The 15,298-nt window shown below is 48.0% G+C and overlaps 1 protein-coding gene across 2 annotated transcripts in view; it reads right to left on the reverse strand.

Moving 5' to 3' along the window:
- Sptbn4 (spectrin beta, non-erythrocytic 4) overlaps positions 1–15,298 on the reverse strand; it is a 97,824-nt gene that overhangs the window by 34,458 nt on the left and 48,068 nt on the right. The window contains exons 18-20 of one of the 2 annotated variants that reach the window (XM_021190187.1): positions 13,229–13,319; positions 9,372–9,518; positions 6,254–6,517 (exon numbers count right to left, since the gene is read on the reverse strand). In XM_021190187.1, the coding sequence (XP_021045846.1) occupies positions 6,254–6,517; positions 9,372–9,518; positions 13,229–13,319 (502 nt within the window). Of the gene's footprint in view, positions 1–6,253; positions 6,518–9,371; positions 9,519–11,750; positions 11,848–13,228; positions 13,320–15,298 lie in introns of those variants that run through there. The other variant, XM_021190201.2, reaches the window with a different exon arrangement.

The raw sequence follows: 15,298 nt of genomic DNA on the forward strand, positions 1-15,298 counted from the left end.
TTCCTTCCTTCCTTCCTTCCTTCCTTCCTTCCTTCCTTCCTTCCTTCCTTCCTTCCCTTAGACAGGATCTTACTGTATGTCCCCAAGCTATCCTGGAATTTTCTCTGTAGACCAGGCTAGCCTCAAACCCACTGCCTCTTCCTCTTGAGTGCTGGGATTAAAGGTGTGCATCACCACACCTGGCCTGTCTCTGATTTTGTTTTGTTCTGGTGTTGTTTGAGATAGGGGTCCGTTTCCTACATAGCCAAGGATGGTCTTGACCTTCTGACCCCTGTGTCCACTTCCTAAGTGCCGGGATTGCAGGTGTGTGCCGCCACCCCCACCAGGTCATACAACAACAGGCATGGCCCACAAAGACATGAGGCAACTTGTTAGTTAAGGGGAAGATGCACAAATGCATACCCGGGCCCTCCACTGCAGAACCTAAGTGTGGCGATGCTGGTGTTGGCTGGAATTCAGGAAACAGCTCATTTCTGGGAGGGAACATTGTCACCAGAAGCACTCGGGCACCGAAAGAGCCTAGAGTGTCTAGGTTTTGTGACATATGCCACCCCCAAATACATTTATAAAAAGTCACATGAGGAGTAGATGCCCCAAATGGGATCTGAGCAGAAACATATGAAGTCATTAATTGTCACCAAATAATGTAATTAAAGTAAAGCTGGAGAGGCTAGCCCAGGGCACTTATTCTCTCGCTTTTCATTTTTGTTTTTGAAACTGAGTATCATGAGGCCTAAGCTAGTCTTAAACTTGTAGGCGTTCTCTTACTAGTACGTGTGTCATTACTGCTGGCTCTTTTGTAGCTGTTTCTGTTGTTTGAGACGGGGCCTCACAGAGCAGTGGCTGACTCCCACCTGCTCTGTAGCCAAGGGCCACCAGGCCCTCTTCTTCCCCTGCACCTCTAAGGTGCGGCAATTATAGGGGCGCATCACTTCCGCACCTAGACACGCTTCTGATTTGTTTGTTTGCTTGATTTTACAATGTTGAGGATAAAACCCAAGATATCACATATGCTGGGTCCTGGCCCCAAAAATAACTTTTTTTTTTTAAATTTAAAAATGTTTTCGTGTCAGGCATGGTGACCCACACTTTTAATCCCAGCACTAGAGAGGCAAAGACAAGCTCATCTCTATGAGCTTGAAGCCAGCCTGGTCTACAGAGTGAAGTCCAGCCCAGCCAGGGCTCTCTGGTGAGACCCTGTCTGAAAAAAAAGAAAAAAAGAAAGAAAAGAAAGAAAGAAAGAAAGAAAGGAAAAAGAAAAAAGCACAAAACGATGTTTTTGGGTTGGTGGAGATGGCTCACAGTCAGGGAATCGCTTGCCACACATGCGTGAGGACCTGAGTCAAATGACCAGCTCTCTCCGACAAAAGCTGGGCATGGTGGTGTGACCTCCAGGTAGAGTGAGTGAGAGGCCCTGCCTCTGGGGAGATAGTACAGTGGCTAAGCATGTGCACTGCGCTTCCAGGGGAGCTGGGTTCAAGTCCCAGTGCTCTCGACATGTCAGGTGGCTGAGCAACCTGTAACGACAGCTCCTGGAGTCCAACACCTCCATCCTCCACAGGTATCCACAGACACAGCACACGTGCATACAGGTACACACATGGACATGATTAAAACAAACACACTTTAAAAATAAAACAAAACAAGGAATGGACAGCCTTTGACCACTGGCCTACACACATACCACACTTACACATACACATGCACACTCACACACACACACACACACACACACACACACACATACCTCACTCACACATACACATGCTCACACATACACATGCATGCACACACACACGCACATGCGTACACACTCACACACACACAATGCAAAGAATCAACATAATGGGTTTTGTTATACTTTCAGATGCATAGACGTGTATATACATATGTACATATATCTACATACATTTGTATACATACATATTTCATATATACACATATGTGTACTTTAGTCATAATCTCAACCCATTACCTTCTTTTATCCCTACCTCCTATTGACCTATAGATCAATAGGTCAATATAAGCTATTGAAATTGACCAATTTCAAGCCAGGCTGGCTTGAAACCCACTGTGTAGCAGAGATGGCTTTGATCTCCTGATCTTCCCTCCTCCACCTCCCAAATCACAGCTCCCAGGTGGGGGCCACCAAGAGAGCTCCCAGTCATTTCAACTCTCAGCTGTGAAGGGACAGTCAGTCTACGGATATCTTAGGGGTTTCAGCTTTTTTGTCTTCACAGAGGAGAGGAGGCAATACCATCAGTACGTCTATGTTAACAAAGGAGAATCTGAGGCAAAAGGAAATGAATAATATCTCTCAACCACCCTGCCAGTGAGTCTCAGAGTTAGAAGGTGGCAGGTAGCCTGGATCCAGGCTCTGCCCCTTGACAGTGACATTTCTGGTCCTGCTGTTAACAGCTGAGCCAGCACCAGGGTCCTTCCATTGCAGGAAGAAGGCAAATGGGTGCCGCTGCTTCTCCAATATGACTCAGCAAGAAAGTGGAAGGGCTACGATTCAAAACCAGGCATGGCGTTAAACTCAATAACCTCTACCCACACTTGGAAGAATGAGACAAGAGGATTGCCTGGGGTTCGATCCCTACCTGGCTGTATAGTGAGACCCTGCTTCAAAAAAACAAACAGGGGCTGGAGAGATGGCTCAGCAGGTAAGAGCACCCGACTGCTCTTCCTAAAGGTCCTGAGTTCAAATCCCAGCAACCACCTGGTGGCTCACAACCATCTGTAACGAGATCTGGCGCCCTCTTCTGGAGTGTCTGAAGGCAGCTACAGTGTACTTACATATAATAAATAATTTTTTTTTTAAAAAAAGAATCATGCATAAAAATAAAAAACAAACAAACAAACAAAAATAAAACAAAATCCAAGGGCTGGAGAGATGGCTGCTCTTCCAGAGGTCCTGAGTTCATTTCCCAGCAACCACATGGTGGCTCACAACCATCTGTAATGGGATCTGATGCCCTCTTCTGGTCTGTCCAAAGGTACGGACAATGCACTCATATACATGAAATCAATCAATCAATCAATCAATCAATCAATCTTTTTTTAAAAATCCAAATCAACAACTAAACATGGCTGTATAGCCTTCAGCTGGCCAGGGATTCCATCTGGGCCATGGGCTTCCTTCCCCGTAGGCACCTACTTAAGGATTCATGGTCACAGTGTGTGGTGCAGTGTGTTTGCTAACAGTTAGTGTGACCTGGGGACCCCTGAGATCCTTTCAAGGCTTGCTGTGAGCTCTTTTTATAATGAATAGTAAAGCATGGGCTAAGGACTTGGCTCTGTTGGTAGAACATGGATTTGACTTCCAGCACTGTATAAGCAAAGTGTGAGGACTTATGTCCATAATACCATAATCCTGGGGTGATAGAGAATGAAGGCTCAGAAATCAAGGTGATTTTTAGCTACACAGCAAGTTCAAAACCAACCTAGATTACATGAAGCTATCATCTATCTACCTATCTATCTATTTATCTATCTATCTATCTATCTATCTATCTATCTATCTATCTATCTATCTATCCATACATATATCCATTCATCTATCTACTCACCCACAATATCAGTTTGTCTGTCTGTCTATCTATGTATCTCTCCAGCCAGTCATCAGCCCATAGGATCAGTTTATCTGTCTGTCTCTCCATCCGTCCATCTATCCATCCACACATATCCACATATATGTGTGTGTGTGTGTGTAGGAAGATGAATAAGATGAATATGTATATATAGTCATGGTAGATATATATATATATATATATATATATATATATATATATATATATATATATCTGTCTACCTACCAAGGTGCTATTAGTCTATATTACTCTCATCTTTTTTTTTTAAGACTTATTTATTATATCTAAGTACACTGTAGCTGTCTTCAGATGCACCAGAAGAGGGCATCAGATCTCATTACGGATGGTTGTGAGCCACTGTGTGGTTGTTGGAATTTGAACTCATTACCTTTGGAAGAGCAGTCAGTGCTCTTAACCACTGAGCCATCTCTCCAGCACCATACTCTCATCTTTTCAATGCGGAATTTTTCAGAAACCAACTAGATGATGCACTTGGCCCCAACAGACTGAAGGCTGAGGCAAGTGAGAGGGAGCTCTTTCTCTACTTCTCACCAGGAAGTGCTACAAAAATAAAAACGGCTTCTTCTCACATTTAGAGTTTGTTCTTTTACTTATTTATTATTGTGTGTGCACGCGTGCACGCACATGTGTGATGGTTGTGTGTGCACATGTATAGGTGCTCATCCGCGTGTGTGCACGCAGAGGTCAGAGGTCAATGTCAAGGCTATGTCCCTTTATGGCTGCACTCTTCATTTGCTTGAGGCAGGGTCTCTCAGGGAATCCGGAGCTTCTGGAGTCAGCAAGACTGACTGGCTAGCACACCCCAGGGGGGCTCCTACTGTCGCCAGGCCAGCACTGGGATTACAGTGTGCACCACTGTGCCTAGCTGCTTGTGTGCATCAAGCATGGCTTGTCACGCTTGAGCAGCAAACGTTTTGCTGAGTCATTTCTTCAGCTCACTTTTCGTATATAAAAAAATCCATCCTTTATTTAGTATGTGTGAGCAAATGCATGTGTGTATAGGTGCGCACATACCACAATACGTGTGTGTGTGTGTGTGTGTGTGTGTGTGTGTGTGTGTGTGTGTGTAAGGACGACTACATGGGAGTTGGTTCTATCATGTGGATCCCAGGGACCAGGCTTGGCAGCAAGTGCCTTTATTGGCTAAGGCATCTCACCAGCCCCAAGTTGTTCTTTATAAAAAGAGTTATTAAGGATAATTTGTGATAGATTTAATATTCATTTCAAAGAATCAATAAATATTGAAAATTTTCATTTTTCATATGGTTAATAGTAACAGGCCTACTTGACATAAGCAAAGCTTTTCAACAAATCAGTATACATATATAATTATGCTTTTTTTCTGTGCTGAGAATGGACCTCAGGGCTTTGAAGGCATCAAGCAAGTACTCCACCCCTGAGCCACACCCCCAGGCCCCTCACTGGGGGATTCTAGGCAGGGGCTCTACCCCTGAGCCACAGAGTCTAATACTTTTTTTAAAGCTCTAATTTTGCTGTTGGTTTGAAACAGGGTCTCCTGTAGCCCAGGTTAGTCAGGAACTGGCTGAAGCCAAGCATGTCCCCATGCTTCCATCTCTGTCATGCTGGGATTACCGGCCTGTATGTTAATTCTCTGCCTTACACAGGGCTGACGACCAAATCCAGACGACTCCTCCCCCAACTCATCTACATTCTCAGTTTATGTATTTTACTTGTTTATTCATTTATTTAATTTTCCACCTACCATGTTGATCACTTTACAGGAAAAAAAACTAAGAATTCCATCCAAGTAGTGGGAGTGGGTGGGTAGGGGAGCAGAGGTGGGGGGAGGGGTATAGGAAACTTTCGGGATAGCATTTGAAATGTAAATAAAGAAAATAATAAAAAAAAAGAAAAAAAAAGAAAAAAAAAAAAAAAAAAAAAAAAAAAAAAAAAAAAAAAAAAAAAAGAATTCCATCCGAGGAGCAGTGAAGACTTGAAGGGTCCCAGTTCAAATCCAGCCCCGACCATTTGCTCCCCAAGTGGGGAAATTCACTTTCCACAGCCTCCATTTATGATCAGTCAATCAAATACTATCCCTGACATTTAAAGACAGGTGCCATTCCACCTCTAGAGGAATACGGAGCCTACATCCACACCCCACACCTATGTGCCACACAGACCTCCAAGGCCTGAACACGAACCAGCTGCTGAGCTAGCCGTGGGGCTTAGGCAAGCACAAGGATGTTCTTTAGGGGCCCTTTGTTGGGTAAGGCAGAAACTGGTCACTATGCATCTTTGGGTCAGGCACTTCACTTTTTGTGTGGTTTTCTCATTGGTAAGATGGGGTTAATAACAGCATCTGCTTCCAGGATTGCTGCAGGGGTCGACAAATACTGAGCCCAGGGACCAGAAGAGGAACTACTCCACGGAGGGCACTGTTACCCTAGCTAAAGCTGTTCTTTTACCTCTGGGCCTTTCTTTCTCCACACAGAAAATAATATCAAATCCTGAGAAAATGTCTTGTATTGCTTATTTCTTTCTAGGTTCCCTCTATCCTGTGTTTCCTGGACCCTAAGGTGATGGCTGTTTCCAGTGACTCCGAGCTGGACAGCCTCAGGTTGACACACCCCAGAGGGTTGGATGTGAGCCCCCTCACCAGGCCAGCAGGTAGGTCATACCTGTAACTTCTTGAGCTGGCTGTTGACAGTGGCCAGGTCCCCACCAGGGTCTACGTCTTGCAGCTGGCTCTCCATGTGAAGCAGCCTCTTGTCCAGCTCTGCAAAGCTCTGCACTAGCTGGTCCGCCTTGCTGGCCTCGAAGAGCTGGCGCGCCTTGGCCTGTGTAGTGCTCTCCAGCTCCGCCCAGCACTGCCGGATCTCACCTAATTTCTTGCGCACAGAGGCTGCCAGCTCTGGTTTCTCCTGCATAAGTTGCTGGCCCTCCTGGCCAGAGGGATGGAAGGTCAGAGACAGAAAGAAGAGGAAGGAGGAGGTGGGCAACAGAAGCAGACAGAGGTTCCGTGACAACAGAAGAGACACGGGGGAGACAGAGTAGGGAGTTAGAAGTGGAAGAGGAGCAGACACAGACAGCATAGAACCAAGAAAAACAGACAAGAGACAGACAGGGTGGACAGGGGGACACAAGAGACCCAAACAAATATGGGAAGGAAGGACCATGAGAAAGAAGAGGGAGAGAAGAAGAGAGGGCATGGAAGGAGAGAAAAGGGGAGATGAGCAAGGAGGAAAGCGAAGGGGAGGGGAGGAGAGAGCAAGGAGAAAATGAGCCTCCATTAAACTCAAGATCCACAAGACTGGTTTCGCTACATACTGCCCTTTAAGGGTTACCAATGAGATCATTTATGAGTATAAGGCTAACATGAGTGTCTCTGAATAGAAAACTGAGGGTGCCCTCGACTACAGTTCTAAGGGTTCACCCAGAAAAAGGGGAGGTTGATCCTTAAAAGCAAGTACCTGTTTAGGTGCTTCCCACATGGAAGTTGATTGCCTTGCAGGCTCAGAGCTACATTTATGAAATGTTAAAAATACCAGGCACGCTTTTAATCGCTGCACCTGGGAGGCAGAGGCAGGGGGATCTCTGTGGCTTTGAGGCCAGCCTGGTCTACAGAGAGCTAACCACGATGACATACTGACACCCTGCTGAAAGAAAGAAAGAAAGAAAGAAAGAAAGAAAGAAAGAAAGAAAGAAAGAAAGAAAGAAAGAAAGAAAGAAAGAAGAAATAAAAATAACAACACCAAACTAGGTATGGTGGTTCACACCTATAATTGTACCAGTTAAGAAGTAGAGGCAGGGGGATCACTGGAAGTTGGAGGCCAGCCTGGTCTACACAGTGAGACTCTATTTCAACAAACCAAAGTAATAAAAATAGATAAATAAAATAAAGGGAAACCAAGAGTGGTGGTGCAAGCCTGTCTTCCCAGAACTTGGGAGGTGGAGGCAGGAGAACCAGCAGCTCAAGGTCACCTTGAGCTAACGAGTGAGTCTAAGGCCAGCCTGGGTCATGAAATAAAAAAAATTAAAGGCTGAGATTATGAGTCAGTGGCAGAGTAGCATATCCACAATCCTGAATTCTACTTCCAGTAATGAAAAATAATAATTATAGTATCAAAAAAAAGAAAGAAGGAAGGAAAGAAGCAGAAAAGCTGGCTCTGATGTAGCTAGGCAGCAGAGAACTCTCCTGAGTTCAGTTTGTAGCACCAGGAAAAGACCCCACAAATCCACGGGTGCCTGGTCTTATATCACATATACACTCGTTGTACCTGGTGCTCTAACATACTTTGTGTGCACAAAAACCCAGCGAAGTGGCTACAGCTGTTTGCTTATTTTTACTCAAAAGGGTAAATGGAAGCTGCATGTGGTGACGCAAGACTGTAATCCAGTACCAGGGAGACTGAGAGAAGCTCTTGGGTTTAATTAAGGCCAGCCTAGGTTACACAGCAAAACTGTGTTTCAAAAAGCAAGTGGAAGGCTGGTGAGATGGCCCAGCGGGTAAGAGCACCCGACTGCTCTTCCGAAGGTCCTGAGTTCAAATCCCAGCAACCACATGGTGGCTCCCAACCATCCACAACGAGATATGACTCCCTCTTCTGGTGTGTCTGAAGACAGCTACAGTGTACTTACATATAATAAATAAATAAATCTTAAAAAAAAAAAAAAAAGCAAGTGGAGGAGGAGGAAGAGGAGGAGGAGGAGGAAGAGGAGGAGGAGAGGGAGTTGGGTGGTGGTGGTGCACACCACTTTTGGTTTTTTGTTTGTTTGTTTGTTTGTTTGTTTGTTGATTTTTCAAGACAGGGTTTCTCTGTGTAGCCCTGGTTGTCCTGGAACTCACTTTGTAGACCAGACTGGCCTTGAACTCAGAAATCTGCCTGCCTCTGCCTCCCAAAAGCTGGGATTAAAGGCATGCGCCACCACCGCCTGGCCAGTGGTAGCACACATCTTTAATCACAGCATGCAGGAGGCAGAGGCAGCTGGATCTCTGAGTTTGAGGCCAGCCTGGTCTACAGAGTGAGTTTTGGGGAAGCCAGGGCTACACAGAGAAACACTGTCTCCAAAACCAAACAAACAAACAAAAAGAAAAAAGGGGCTGGAGAGATGGCTCAGCAGTTAAGAGTACTGACTTCTCTTCCAACGGTCCTAAGTTCAAATCCCAAAAACCACATGGTGGCTCACAACCATCTGTAATGGGATCCAATGCCCTCTTCTGGTGTGTCTGAAGACAGTGACAGTGTGCTTACATATAATAAATAAATAAATTTTAAAAAGAAAAAAGAGAGAAAGAAAGAAAGAAAGAAAGAAAGAAAGAAAGAAAGAAAGAAAGAAAGAAAGAAAGAAAGAAAGAAAGAAAGAAAAGGAACCAAGGGTTCAGGAGGCCAAAACAGTACTCTAAGATACCACAGCTGGTTATAGAACCTGAAACTAGGGCTGAAAAAATAAATAAATTTTACTTGAACCCAGGGTTTCCCCAACTCATGTCTAACTTAGGCTTCCATGTTAAATGGCTTAAATGATGTGAAAGGAAGTATGATAGAGTTTATAAAGTAGAAGATACATTAGTAAACAGGAAGATGAGCAACAATCGGAAGAGAGGATGGCCCTTGTACAGAAGGACAAACTGAGACCCCAGGTTACAATAGCTATTTCAAATCACCTAGCTAGGAGCGGGCAGACATTGCACAGGTTTGAAGCAGTCAAGGGGTGGCCAGCCCACAGGGTGACAGTGAGGGGATCAGAAGTGAGAGTGTGTCTCCCAGACAGCAGGGGACCCTTCGTCTTCCTCACCCTTTCTATCTTCTCCAGCCACTCCTTATTCTGAGCCAGCTCAGCCATGAACGCCTGGTGCCGGAGCCATCTCTTGTGCAGCTTGTGGCTGTCTTCACGGGTGCCATCACGAGCCATCAGCATCTTCTCATGGATCCAGCCATCCAGCTGTGCGGAGCAGAGGAAGAGGGCTCAGGATGGTCCCTCTCCCCATCTGGCGCAGCCTCAAAACACCCCTCAAGAACCCCCGGGTCAGACTCTTGGCCCATAAGAGTTGGGCTAAGAGAAGGGAGGGGAAATCTGTGCAAATAAGACTGATTAGAAGGACTCTCAAGCCCTTTCCTGGATAGAAGATGACTGTGTGGTTCCCCAATACCAAAGCCTTGGACTCTGCCAGCCTTAGCCACGTACCAGAAACAAAAGTAGAATGTCTGGACCCACCTCCTTACACTGCAGGTCAAATCAACCTCTTAAACAAACTTTTCAAACGTATCTACCTCCCGCCCATAGCAAAACGGAGACCCTGAGATGATGAGATGGCTTAGCAGGTAAAGGCACTTGCTGCCAAGCCTGAACACCAGAGCTCATTCTCTGGGACCCACACGGTGGGAGGAGAGAACAGACTCCTTCAAGCTACCCTCTGACCCACTCACATGCACCACATATGGTAAGGGCACCCGAAGTTGTCCACATGTAAGATGAATGAGATACATGTCATAAAAATAAAAATGTCTTAAGGGAGAAGAATTGTGACCCTCTGTTAAGGACCAAACCCTCAACTCTCAAATGGAGGGGAAGGTGCATGCCTGTCACCCCAGAACTGGGGAAAGGATAGTGAGTTTGTGGCTAGTCTGGCCATATAGTAGGACCCTGTTAATTTAATTTTGTTTTAAAATCCTTAACCTATTCTATGGGTTGAATAAGCCTAAATCCAGCCCCAGCACCCCACTGTCAGACCAACATCCCCCCAAACCTCCAGACTATTTCCGCATTTAGCTTCCTGAAAATTAGGCCTCCAAGCTAGAGAAGGCCCATCCCCCTGGGCTTGGAGATTCTAATGAGACCTAAATGTAGCACCTGTAACTAAGAACACAGGTAACCCAAATTATGACCAGCCAACGCCTGAAATATGAGCAACAGGCTGCCTAGAACCAATCTACCCCCAAAATACAAGATTCCCAATGTGGATCAGACCAAACCTCCCGATCCAGCAGCCCTCCCAAGCTAAGGCCATCCAAAATGTGAACAGTAAAAATGTTTTTTGTTTGTTTGGTTGGTTGGTTTTTGGTTTTTCGAGACAGGGTTTCTCTGTAAAAATGTTTTCTTTCAACTGTTTTCTGAGCCCCTTCCTCCCCACAGGAGTGAGGGCTGAGATTGGGGTTAGAGTGGTTGCTTGCTTTGCACGAAAAAGTTCTGGAATCCTGTTCTAGCTCTAGCACTTGCTGAGGGGGAAGTGCCTATTAAACAAGACTTGTTCCCAAAGCCGCAATCTCCTCTCTACCAAAGCCTGAACCTGGGAGAGTTTGCCCCTCCCTGCTCCAGTCACAAGATCCTCCTCCTCCCTCCAGGAAAAAAAAAAAAGGGCCTGAACTCCGCGGTCCCGGGAGGTAAACGCAATCATATTCAAGGACAAATTCTGAGCCGGCCAAACCCCACCCCACCCCACATCCCCAGAGTACGTGCTCCTCAGGGGGCCAGGACAGCTTCTCACAGACACACACGCACAGAGTCAAACGCTGAATCCCCCAACCCCCTACACAGGGACGAACGCGCAACTAGAGTCCCACAATGAAGGCAAAAGCCCTAACGGAGGTGATTCGCTTCCTCTAGGTAAAGCCTCTTAAAAGGGATTGCCCCCTTTGGCCAACTCAGTTAGGGTAGACTCTCTCCACAACCAAGGAAAACCTCCCCAAAAGTCAGAGCCCCTCGGATTCAGATCACATATAATACCTCATATCCCAATGCAGAGCCCTCGCCACCCCCCCCCCCAGTGATTCACCACCACCCTGTCATCCGAGGGTTCTGCGGACCCCGCAGGAACTGAAGACGCAAAGCCCTATAAATCTGGGAACTCCTCAAGACCAGGACAAATTTGATCCCCTCGTAGGAAGGTTGGGACCCCCTGCTTCACTCTTACAGCAAATGCAGACTAGCCTAGGCTAGCTCCCCTCCCTGCCCCCTCTCCCTGCGGCTCCAGCACCACGGACAGTTCCCGGCTCGTCCCTCCCCCAGGGCGGGGGTCCAGGCCCGCCCCCGCACCGCCCCCGCCCCTCCCTCCCGCGGGCCCGGAGGGCGAGCACGCGCACGAGCCCCCTCCCCCGCGCGTGTCCGCGGGGGCGCGCGCAGGCCCCCTCCCCCTCTGTCTTCTCCTTTCCCCCCTCCCCCCGGCGCCCCCCAGACCTGCGGCGGCGGCGGCGTTGGAGGAGCGTCCCTGCGGCAGGCGGGCAGGCACTCGCCCCTCCACTGCGACGGCGGCGGCGGCAGCGGCAACGGCAGAAGCTCCGGCGGGCGCGCGCCCCCTCCCTCGCCCCCGCGCCGCGGCCACGCGCCCGCCCGCGCGCGCCCCCTGCCTGCCTCCAGGCCCGCCTCCTTTGCGGGGGGCCCTAGTCGGGGTGGGGGGAGAAATCACCACGTTCTCTGAGCTTCCAGGCCGGGGACCTTCAGCTCCATCTCAGATCTTTGCTATTGGGTCCAGAACAGTCAAGACAAGGGCCAGGTCCTTTCCTAAGGACAGGAGGGGGTCCGAATCCCCGGATCCTTCAACTAAGTGAGGGTGTATGTATGGTAAGGGGGGCTGAAGAGCTTCCTGGGCCATAGTTAACCCGGAGAGGCATGAGTTTCTGACTACCATCTGCGGGCAGAGGTTAGGGCAGGAGCAAGCAGCCTGGAACATCTGTGATGCTGTCCAGAATCATCGCCAATGATGAGGAGGGCCAACAAGGACCCGTTGCTAATGGGCTCACTCAGTTACGGGGGTGGTGGTGGCAGTGGCGTGGGGGGGGGGAAGGTTTGGAGGCCTGTGTCTATTTCGTACGTAGGGAAACTAGTCTGGTATGGGGGTTCAATATGCACAGTCAAACCATCTTTAGTTGGGGTGGGAGGAGGACAAGGGCTTAGTTCCTGAACCTTCTGGAAAAAACAGGTACCAGTCTTCATAGGTGTAGAGTCTAGTCCTGGGTGACACAGATTGGGGAGCTTGGGGGCCAGGGCATCTCTGGGAATTGAGAGGTCTATGAACCATCTATGGGGTAATAGAGGTCCATCGAGTTCCTTTGGAATACTAGACAAGAGGAGAAGTTTCAGTATTTCAATGCAGAAGCGGGTCTGGGACATCTCTTATGAGCTGTGATTCCCTGAGGCGTGTAAGAGAAGGGATTTGATCCCTGGTAGTTAAGGGTCTAGGGATGTAACACGGTAGCTCGAGCCCTTGCCTAGAGTGAAGTCTGGTCCCCAGCACCATAACTAACTAAGCCAAATAAAAGCGAAGACATAGTTCGGACCATCTGTGATTGAAGGAGTACTTCTGTCCATTGATCCATCCACTCCCCAACCCCCACCTCCAGTCCTCCGCCTCGCTCCTAGCTTCACTAATCTCTAGAGAAAGGTGAGATCAGCGCTCCTCCCCTAGGAACCGTAGGCGCGAACTCAGCGGTTGCCAGGGGTGTCCAGGGCCACTCCTGTCTCCCTGAAGCCCACGTGGGCTCACAGAGACCTGCCAGGCATGCGCTCTGGCACAGGACTCCTAGCGCCTCCTGGCGGCATACAGAGAGCAATATTCCTCGACCCACTTAGACGGGGCTTCCCAGACCCCCCCCCCGCCCCCAACCATCAGGGATCACGTCTCTTTCTATGGTCCCCAGCACAGCTGGAGGGCCTACCTCATGACAATCTCTAAGAAAGTGCTGGAGCACAAGATGGTCCAGTAGTTTTTGCATCCATTGCTGGGCCCTCAGCTGATTTTCTTGGCTCCTAAGGAGAAGAGAAAGGCTGGAGAGAGGCTCAGGCATGGGATGAGAGTGCTGGCAGGAGTTAAGTAGAGCAGGGGAAAGGGGAAGCCTAGGAAACACTGATAGGACAGGGCTCCCGAGAAGAGAGAGAACTAGAGGAGGAGGGAAAGGAGGGGTAAGAGAGAGGCAAAGAGAGGCACAGAGACATAACCACACACACACACACACACACACACACACACACACACACACAACATGCACATGCAACACACAAAACAAACAGATCAAAGGATGCTTAGAAACAAAATCAAGCTTCACGAATGCCTTTGCCTTGCTTATAATCCCCCAGTGAGGGGCTGGGGCGTGGCTCAGTGGGAGAGCCCCTCCCTAGAATCCTCCAGTGAAGGGCTGGGTAGCTCCTGCCTAGAATAGGTTAGTGAGGGACTGGGGATGTGATTCAGTTGTAGTGGCACCTCACAGCTTATGGGCATGCCTGTCCTGTCATCCTCCATCTCCAGAATCCAGGCAAAGGGAAGCCAGCAAAGACGAGCCTGTTGGGGCTGTGATAGCTTAGTGTGTAATGGCGCTGTGAGATGATCCACATGATGGAAAGAGAGGACACACTGGCACGTACTGTTCTGACTGTCACATATGAACTGTGGCACTTATACACACACACACACACACACACACACACAAACAAATAAATGTAATTAATCTTTTAAAATGTGTCTTTCCCAGGTCTCTCTCTCTCTCTCTCTCTCTCTCTCTCTCTCTCTCTCTCTCTCTCTCTCTCTCTCTCTCTCTCACACACACACACACACACACACACACACACACTCCTACCTTACTAAGTGTTTTTCCCTGTCCTTCTTTAACTCTTTCTTACCTGTCCCCCTGGGTGTGACTTGAACAGTACCTCTTATTTTTGGGCCTTGGCAATGACTCTTCCCAAGGTCTAATTCAGTGATTCTTAACCGTCTTAACACTGGAACTCTTTAACATGTTGTGGTGACCCCCCACCATAAAATTCTTTTCTTTGCTCCTTCATAATTGTAATTGTGCTGTGGTTGTGAATTGTGATGTAAATATCTGATATATGGAGTATCTGACAATGTGTCCCCTATGAGAAGGCCGAGCCTCAAGGGGTCGCGAAGGCCGAGCCGCAAGGGGTCGCGACCCACAGGTTGAGAACCTCTGGTGTAATTGCCCGCCAGCATTGCCTGGTCTTTCTTAATCATTCCCTGAGGGTTTCTGGTTTCTTTTCTTCCTTTCATTTCATCCGTGGCACTGTATCCCCATGTTGTATTCATTCCTTATCGTGTCTATCCCCCCCAATTGGGGTGACACATCCACTCAGACAAGGACTACTGTTTGTGTGTGGGTGTGCACATGTACGTAGGCCAGAGGTAAATATTCAGTGTCTTCCTCTTCTGCTCTCCATCTGCTTGTTGAGAAGGTTCCTCTCATTTAACCTGGAGTTCACCATCTTGGCTCAGCTGACTAGTCGCAGAGCCTCCAGGCTTCTCCTGCCTCTGCCTCCCAAGTGTGGGATTAAAGATGGTGTTACCACTGCTCAGCTCTTTATGTGGGTGCTAGCGGTAAAACTCGGGTCCTTGTGTTTGGGCCTGGAGCATTTGCCCAGCCTGAGGGCAGTTTTTGTTTGGTGTTTGTTCTTGTCTGTTTTGTTCACAGCCATGAGCTCCTTGACATACAGTGACTGCTCAGAATAACCTTTTTGAATGAATGGAAAAATAAATGAATGCAGGACTGCCTCTAGAGAGACAGAGAGAACCAAGAGATGAAACAAAAATAAGGTCTGAGAAAGCATGTGTGTGTCGGGGGGAGGTATGTCGGCACATGCTATAAACCCAGTTCTTGGGCTGGTGAGATGGCTCAGTGGGTAAGAGCACTGACTGCTCTTCCGAAGGTCCTGAGTTCAAATCCCAGCAACCACATGGTGGCTCACAACCATCCGTAATGAGATCTGATGCCCTCTTC

This window comes from Mus pahari, chromosome 1 (genome assembly GCF_900095145.1).
Source record: "Mus pahari chromosome 1, PAHARI_EIJ_v1.1, whole genome shotgun sequence".
NCBI classification, from domain to species: Eukaryota; Metazoa; Chordata; class Mammalia; order Rodentia; family Muridae; genus Mus; species Mus pahari.